The 8,499-nt window shown below is 45.9% G+C and overlaps 1 protein-coding gene across 3 annotated transcripts; it reads left to right on the top strand.

Annotated features, from left to right (window-relative positions):
* Window positions 1–269: 269 nt before the first annotated feature.
* On the top strand, window positions 270–7,787 carry C14H11orf87 (chromosome 14 C11orf87 homolog). 3 transcript variants are annotated; one of them, XM_088791470.1, is made up of 2 exons: window positions 270–662; window positions 2,080–7,787. In XM_088791470.1, the coding sequence occupies exon 2, from the start codon at window positions 2,339–2,341 to the stop codon at window positions 2,924–2,926; it is 588 nt and encodes a 195-aa protein (XP_088647596.1). In that variant the 5' UTR covers window positions 270–662; window positions 2,080–2,338; the 3' UTR covers window positions 2,927–7,787. The 3 variants fall into 3 exon arrangements, with proteins under 3 accessions (XP_088647596.1, XP_088647594.1, XP_088647595.1); XM_088791468.1 differs by lacking the exon at window positions 270–662 and adding an exon at window positions 828–1,000; XM_088791469.1 differs by lacking the exon at window positions 270–662 and adding an exon at window positions 1,145–1,292.
* Window positions 7,788–8,499: the final 712 nt, after the last annotated feature.

Below are 8,499 nucleotides of genomic sequence, written 5' to 3'. Positions count from 1 at the left end.
CAGGCAGGCCGATGAGACTCTCAGGAAGTTCTACCCACTGTGCTGCAAGGCTCTTGTTACTACAACAGCAAAGGCACTGAGCACTTTTAACAGCATTAGGGCCCATGAAGGGGCACTTTGTATAAAGCACAAAACTCGGAATTTTCATAGGGCAGTTCATTTCTGTACTCCTCTGAGTGATTTTCCCTCTCCCTCCCATGTAAACCTTGTATGTGCTTTGGGTACTCACGAGTGTCTAGATTATCAGCATGGGAGTGTTTCATGCACTGAGTGGGTCTTGGGCCTGGAGATGAGCGTGTGAGGGAAGAGAGGAGGGACATGGACAGGTGGAAAGATAAGTTGGAGACGCTGATGGAAAAGAAAACGGTTAATTTGGAGTGTTTGATGTTAAATACAGGTTCTGCCTCACTTGCAATCAGAAATGCCCCTCTCATCTCATGTATGCAGTTTCTGTTCAGAACCAGGCCAGCATAGGCAGGAGAGGGGTGAGGGCTGATCCTCATTGGCCCAGGGAGAAAAATCTAATGTGTGCCTTGAAGGGAGATGGATGTCTAGAGTGTAAAAATGTGTTCCTGGGACCAAGTTTGAAAGGGTTGAAGGTGAGGAATCAGGCAGCCAGAGAACTGAAGCTTCAACACTTCATAGGCATAGGAGTGCGGAAGGTGGGTTGCTCACAGGGTTGGGGGGCGAGGGTGCTCCTCATAGCCCCTGGGCAGAGGAAGGGCAGGGAACTGGGAACGTGTGTGGCGGAGGCTCTGCCAGGACGAGATGTTGGGGTATGAGAGTGGGGTGGGGGCCTGAGGGGTGGCTTGGAGCCCTGGCGGTGGCTGCCTGACGTCACCGGCCTCTCTGGCAATAGGCTGCGAGCTGAGCTCCCCGAAGCGGCAGCAGCGGCGGCGGCAGCGCGGCTTGGTCTCTGGCCCTTCACTCCGCGCCTTCTACAGCCGCCACTGCAGCCGTGCGGCGGGGCTCCCAACCTACAGCCAGCTGGCAGCCCCAGGTAAGGGACGCGGTGCCGCTAAAGGCTCGGGACAGCCAGGCGGTAGGGTGGCGGGGCGCAAGTGGGTAGGACAGACCCGGCGGCTTGCACAGGCACCCCTGGCCGTAGCTTCGGTCCCCGCCCCGGCCCCGGCTGGGGCTTGCGCGCCGCCTCGCTGCTCCGCAGTGCAACAGTTTGCAGCTGCCTCTTGATAGCGGCAAGGGGCTCTCCTGCTCTCTGCGGATCTACCTGGTCCTGGTCCCCAGAAGAGCCTTGGGGCCCTCGGGCTGGATCTGGGAAGGCCGGAGAGAAGGTCGGGAACCTAAACTTTGCAGGCGGGAACCCTCCCCCTTCCGTTTCCAACCCCCCGTAGAAAGAAGCAGGAGACTGTTAAGTGGGGGAGGGGGCACAGGGAAATGGGGCGTTTGCCGCGATGTGCTTTAGCTGAGAGGTGCTTTAGTTCCTTTTTTGGGGGTGGAGGGTTACCAAGGAAAAAGGATGGAGAAAGGATGGAGCGCGATCCTGCGCGTCAGCCGCGGCGGTGGACAGAGGCGGAGTGGGATGTGGTGCCAGAGGAACCCCATGGGAATGGGACCTAAGGGGTCTGACGCCGACTGGAAAGGGAAAGTAGGGAGGTAGAGAGAAGGGAAGAGAGGACTGCATTCCCGGAGCCCGCTCGGCGACTGGGTGTGGGTGCTGGGAAGGGTAGGATTCAGGCGAAGACATCCGCTGAGAGGGCGCAGGAAAGAGGAGAGGCAGACGCTCTCGGAAGCAGGGACTGCGATGCGAGGCGGCTGCGTGTCTGTTGTGATGAGAAAGTTGTGGAGGGCGCCGGCATGCTGCCTTATCTGCTGAGTAATCCTCATCTCCACGGTGCCGGCGCAGACCCCTTCCCAGATAGTGGATCGAGCCCAAAGCTGGCGCCTCTGGTTTGTGGCCAGGGGCGGGCGGCTGGGGTCCACCCGCTGCGGAGAAGACGGGCTGTTTCCAGCTGAGGCAGTGTGCCCAGAGGGCTGCTTTGCGGTGGCGCTGGTCCTTCCGGTCCTCCACACTCCCCTGGGCAGCGACAGGGATCCTAACTAAGCCTGTTCTCTTTGCAGCCTGGTGCCTTGGCGAAGGAAAAGGGCGCGCGGACACGCGTTCGAGGCGGGTTCGGAGAGGGTCTCCTGGGCACCGCTCGCTCCCCTACCGGCTTGCTTGCCCGCAGTTGCTTCCTCAGTCCTTCGCTCGCGCGCGCATCCACTCCCACACCAGGGAGTTGTTTTGGGTGGCGTGGGCTCCGTCCTCTTCCTGGCCGGTGGGAACGGTGTGCCGAAGAGAGGAAGTCTGGTGGGCCCAGCCCCTCCCAGCCCAGCGCCGATGAGTGCCAGGGCGCCCAAGGAGCTGAGGCTGGCGCTGCCGCCGTGTCTCCTCAACCGGACCTTTGCTTCTCCCAACGCCAGCGGCAGCGGCAACGCGAGTGCCCGTGGCCCCGGCGCAGGCGGAGGCACCTGCATTACGCAGGTGGGACAGCAGCTCTTCCAGTCCTTCTCCTCCACGCTGGTGCTGATTGTCCTGGTCACCCTCATCTTCTGCCTCATCGTGCTCTCCCTCTCCACCTTCCATATCCACAAGCGTAGGATGAAGAAGCGGAAGATGCAGAGGGCTCAGGAGGAATACGAGCGGGATCACTGCAGTGGCAACCGCAGCGGCAGGGGGCTGACCCCGGCGGGCGCCCAGGCCCCAAACCAAGGGAAAGAAACCCGACTGGAGAGGCAGCCCCGGGACTCGGCCTTCTGCGTCCCCTCCAATGCCCCTTCCTCTTCTTCCTCCTCTGGCCTCGAGTGCCAGGGTCCCTATGCTCCGCCACCTCCACCAGCGGCCCCCAGTCCTCAAGGAGTACACGCAGCCTCCTCCTGTTTGGACACAGCTGGCGAGGGCCTTTTGCAGACGGTGGTATTGTCCTGATTGTCCAGCCCTGTCCTCTCCCCTTCTTTGTTTCCAGCATCTTTGCCGTCCTCGCTTTTCCTCCTCTGTCCTTGCTCTTTCACTTTCCTCTTTCCTCTCTCCTCTTCCTTCTTTCCTTATCTGCCCCCCACCCCTTACTGTTTCTCCTCCGCCGAGGCACTGTGCGGTATTTGTAAATATTGGGTGAGGAAAGTCTCGGAAGAAGAAATAACGCTGATAATAATACTTTATTATTAATATTTATAGTAATTATAATACTAATAACACAATCCAAGCGCATGACAAATCACATAATTTCTCATTGTCAATGAAGGATGCGTCTTCCCTCTCCACCCTGCGCCCCCCACAATAAGGAGGAGAAACCGCACACGCTACCAAATATAGAACAGGCATTGACCCCGGAGCAAAGGGAGTGGAGGGGGCCCGGTATGTTGTACATAGCTGTCAGGTTAAGGTTCAGTTACTTTCCTTCCCCTCCACCCCCGCCCCCAAGCTTTCACTTTTCCTTCAGCTTCCCTCCCTTCCCCATTCCCACCCTCAGCCAGGCTCAGGCAATAGTATATTATAAAGAAAACGTCTACATTAAGCACCAGGACTACAAGAAAGGTCACAGAGACAGTCCCAGAAAAACGTTTATGACAGGTACGGCTCTCCAGTCAGCTCTCTTCTCACCCGTTAACCACACCCTTTTCCAGGCACAGGCATCTTAATTTACTTTTAGATATGTCCCTCGCTGGCCGAGCAGAAGTACGTTAAAAATCTTTAGATGAGTTAAAAAAAAAAAAAAATCTACTGCTTTGGCTCCCTGCCTCGCCCCCACCTGTACACCTTTGACTTGTGGCATTTTCAGGATTCACAAAGGATCCGGGAGCTGTCCAGCCAGGTGTGGTGCTGAAATTGCCTACTGAACTGGTTACTTTCTTTGGTTGTGCAGGCCAAGGAGGGGCTGTTTTGGAAAGTGACTATTCTAGTTGTTTTTTGTTGGTTTCTTCTTTTTCTACAATCGGGTTTGTGTGTACTATCGGTTTTCTTATTATTAAATATTGCATAGATTACCTTTTTTTGTAAAATATATATATATATATATATCTATATATATATTAGGTGATGTTCAGTACTGAAAGTGCAGTATCTAACCAACCAGAATGTTTCTGTTTAACTTTTAGAACAAGTACACCTTTGTTATATACTTATTATATTGGTACCACATACAGAAGCAAACTATAGTTCTGTTCTACGTCCTCCAAACTGTATATTCTTGTTCTTAATTTCCAGCTGTTGGTATAATGGTTACCACTGGATGAGGAATTCAGTGGTGAAGGCCTGGCTTCTGCTGTTTCCAGAAGTGTTCTTTTGTATCTTACTATGTAGTAGACTGTTATAAAAAGATAACATATATGTTTTCTTTTTTCTTTTACGAATACCAGAAACAACCACAACAGAAAAAAAAATGGATGTGCAGGAATGCCATCTATTAAAACATGGTTAATATTTAAACAATGCCTGTAGTCCTCCCTGCATGCAGTTACCACCTGGAGGCAGTGGTGTGTATGCTTGCTTGTACTGTATGTGTTTGGAGGTGAGACTGGTGGGGATGTTGGGCAATTTGGATGACAGGACATGCAAATTTCAAGAGAAGTTAAACCCAGTAACTACCTGTAGGATAAACATGTTTGAAACTTATTTAGTTAGAAATCTGTTCTAGCATCTGAGATGTGGCAAAGTAAGGGTTCTCTTCCTCTTTCTGAGTCTGGTTTACCTAACTTCAATGAATACATGAAGAAAGGCTGAGGGGGAAAAAGTGAGAGAAGAAGATTAATTTTTTTTTTCTTTCTCCTAATGCCAGACAAGAATATCTATGCTAGAAATGGAATCCACCTATGGTTATTTACCACTTTGCTTTCCCTGGATTGATGATAGAAGAAACCGGAAGCATGTTACAATCTTAATTATATGTAGTGGCATCCTTTCTTGGAAAACAATTTTCTGACAGCTATTCAAATGTTTGGAAAATGTATGAATTAGAATGTTCTACAAAAAGCTCAACCAAAAGAGTCCATGCTAACCTGCAGAGTATAAGGCAACAGTGCCCTTAAGTGCATCCCTCTCCCAAGTAACAAGTAGTTCTAGATTATTTGTCTTGGTTCCAGGCATATGTGCTCTTTTCCAGAGAAAAAAATTATCTCTGTGGTTTTAGGTCATCTATTAAATTGCCCAAGCTCAGTCTGCATCTTTAATAAAAATGATTCAATAAGCTTAATTTTAATCACCCATTAGATATTCACTCAAGTCCTTTCCAGAAGCACAGAGGATCATCATTTAAGCATGTCATGTTGTAATATTAGGAAGACCAGGTATAATATTTGGGTACAATATGTTCAACAATGAACCAGATTCTCTCCAGTGCCTTAGTCACTTCCTAGTAATAGATAAAAGAGTGCATTAACTCCCTCAGGCCACTAGGGAATCCTGTAGTGCATCAGAGCTATATACATTGTACATCAGAATGACTAAGGCACTGTAAAGAAGCAAGTCCATTAAGTTTTGTAGCTCACCCTCATCTGGCTGTAGTTCTTTAATACCTTATTACAGAATGACTTTTGGACTTGAAATTTGAATAAAATCAGGGACTCAGAAGGGAGCGTTCTCATTTCTGATGAGCTCCACTAAGTGCATGAATATTACTTTCTCCCCTTTATTTGGTGCACTTTTTGCAGTGAAAAATTTCCCATTTTATTAAAGCAATAAGATGTTCTGTTGTGAGCAATGCTGGATGATGATTCCATTTCCTTGGTGCTGAAGCTACTCATACATTCTTGCCTTATGAATTATAGTGCATTCAAGGCATGCAATAATAATCCCTTTCCAACGAGCAGCCTGTACACTCTAGGGGGTAATTACAACATTATCCTATGTAATTTCCCTCCAAAGGAATAGAAGAAACAGGAGAAATAAAAATGGTTATGCATATTGTTTTAAAAATATCTTGATACCTCCAAACATGGGCACACATCCATAATATGCTCTTATTATATACCTTTAAATATGTGTGCCTTTCTCCATTAATTGACTATGGTTTAATATTTTTAATAGTGCTCTGTGTAAAGATGATATGGTTTGTGAGTCAGATGTGACTTGGAGTTTAATATACTCAGACCCATAAGTTTATGTGAAATTCTAGTAATGCCAGTCCCCCACCAAATTATTGCAATAAGCACATAGCTAAGCAATTTGCACAGAACTTGTTTAAAGCATTGCTTCTTACAGAGCTCAATTGACAGTCTCAGGAGTTTGGGATGGATGCTACCAACAGGGCATTTGGATTTCATTTATATGAAACAAAAGGCAATCTGGAAATAGCTAAATTTATTTTAAAAATTTTATTCACTGATGTCCCGTCAAACTAATTGCTTCAAATCCCTATAGCTACAGCTCAACTTCTGCACTTGCTATTCAGTATTAATAAGGTGGCATGCTTGATTCTTACTGTTTTGAAAAATGAGAAAATTGGAGAAAGAACATCATTGTGTCAACTGTATGGGACTCTGAATCTTAAAGATGTAGATTGATATAATCTTCTTTAGAATTTATATACACCCATAGATATGTATTTATATATACATACATTTTGTACAAATTTACAATGGACTTTTTGTATTCTCTTTTCTGTCATTACAAGAATGAGATGGAAACCAAATAGTTGTTCCATCCTCTTATCCAAAGAGGATACTGAGAAGTCAGGTATATGCATGTACTTATTTCTCTGGGGTCAAATCTGAATGACTTTCTCTTTATTTAATGAAAGGGGAGAGTCCTGGTTGGCTCAGGAAATGGGTAATTAGATAAGCTTCCTTTCCTAGTTAGTGACACAAATGTAGCAATGATAATGAACTTATGACCATATCTATGTGGTCTTACTATTTAGATGGAAAGCAAAAATATCTAGAAGAGGTTTAGGACCACCTAGACCACAAACCGGGATTGTTGCTCGATTTTTTATTTTCAGCCTACATGTTGTGTGGAGATACAACTTATATCTGCATAGCTAAAATATGACCCTTATATGTTTAGTTTGTAAGTAGTTTTTGGAAAATATGGATAAATTAGCTTTAAAAAACTTCGACATCTGACTTTTCCACCATTTCTATCTATGTCAATTGAATCAATTAGATAATGTTTAAATTCCATTTCCCCCCATTGTGTTTTAAATGCTTTTCTGTGGGTGACAGTTGAGCAATTGCTAACTGATATTATGTGGAAGTTATAGGTTAAATTAGAACAAGAAATTTTAATCTAATCTGGTCAAGCTCCTCAGGTCCACTTCCATGTGAATATGGACTTTGAATCTGAATCTGAAAAGCCACTTATCTAGGCCATCCTTTGTTGGAACTAATGATGGTGACTTATAGATATTTTAGTTCACATGAGAATGACTTGACCTATCTATAGAGGGGTGTTTAATCATTGGATTGAACATAAATATGATTCTGATTTGGTTTTTGATTTATTTGATAACATTTGAGAAACAGCTTTTATGACTTGACATCAATATCTATTAATGTCACCACCTAACAATACAGTGGGTGTCGGGTAGGAATGCTGAACTAAGAATTAGAATTTAATTGAATTTAATCGAGGACAATGTCTTATCAAGATGGTCCTATCTGTTTGAGGCAGGGGCACTTGTGATTTTACTAAGTTGTTTTTGTAGAGATATTAACAACAGTAATGATGACAACAAGAACAACAACAGAAAAAGCTGATTTTTGAACTCGAGTATATCTGGCAGAATAAAACAGATACCAGACTTCATGAAAAATTTGTTTTGTTTTTCTATCAATAAAAGAGTTTTCTTGTTAAATGGCTTTTTGTTCACTATTTCCTTATTGATTTAATTTATAATAAAGCAGGATTACAAAATTTCTCATTCTATTACCCTCAAATGCTCAAGGAAATTAGTTTTTTTTTTAAGTCTATCACTCATCTAACATTCCACACAAATCAAGTGCATATGAGAAATGTATAAATTTTAGTACAACCCAATAAACTGAGTCAAGTAGAATAATTTAGCAATTCTTTTTTTTTTTTTCTTTAGGGAAGGGGAATAGGACTTTATTGGGGAACAGTGTGTACTTCCAGGCCTTTTTTTCCAAGTCAAGTTTTTGTCCTTCCAATTTTAGTTGTGAAGGGTGCCATTCAGCTTCAAGTTGTTCTTTCAATCTTAGTTGTGAAGGGTGCAGCTCAGCTCCAGGTCCAGTTGCCGTTGCTAGTTGCGGGGGGGCGCAGCCCACCATCCCTTGCGGGAATCGAACCGGCAACCTTGTGGTTGAGAGGACGCCCTCCAACCAACTGAGGCATCCGGGAGCTCAGCGGCAGCTCAGCTCAAGGTGCTGTGTTCAGTTTTAGTTGGAGGGGGCGCTGCCCACCATCCCTTGTGGGACTCGAGGAATTGAACTGGCAACCTTGTGGTTGAGAGCCCACTGGCCCATGTTAGGAGCATGAGCTCTAACTGCCTGAGCCACCGGGCCGGCCCCATTTAGCAATTCTTTAAGACAGATGCTCAGGCTCTTTAC

This window comes from Rhinolophus sinicus, chromosome 14, assembly GCF_057876585.1.
Source record: "Rhinolophus sinicus isolate RSI-liver-muscle chromosome 14, RSI-T2T, whole genome shotgun sequence".
In the NCBI taxonomy this organism is placed as follows: Eukaryota; Metazoa; Chordata; class Mammalia; order Chiroptera; family Rhinolophidae; genus Rhinolophus; species Rhinolophus sinicus.
This window is presented reverse-complemented; position numbering and strand designations above follow the sequence as displayed.

Coding starts and splice junctions, on each gene's coding strand:
- C14H11orf87 (XM_088791470.1), top strand. CDS start 2,339: ATGAGTGCCAGGGCGCCCAAGGAGCTGAGGCTGGCGCTGCCGCCGTGT.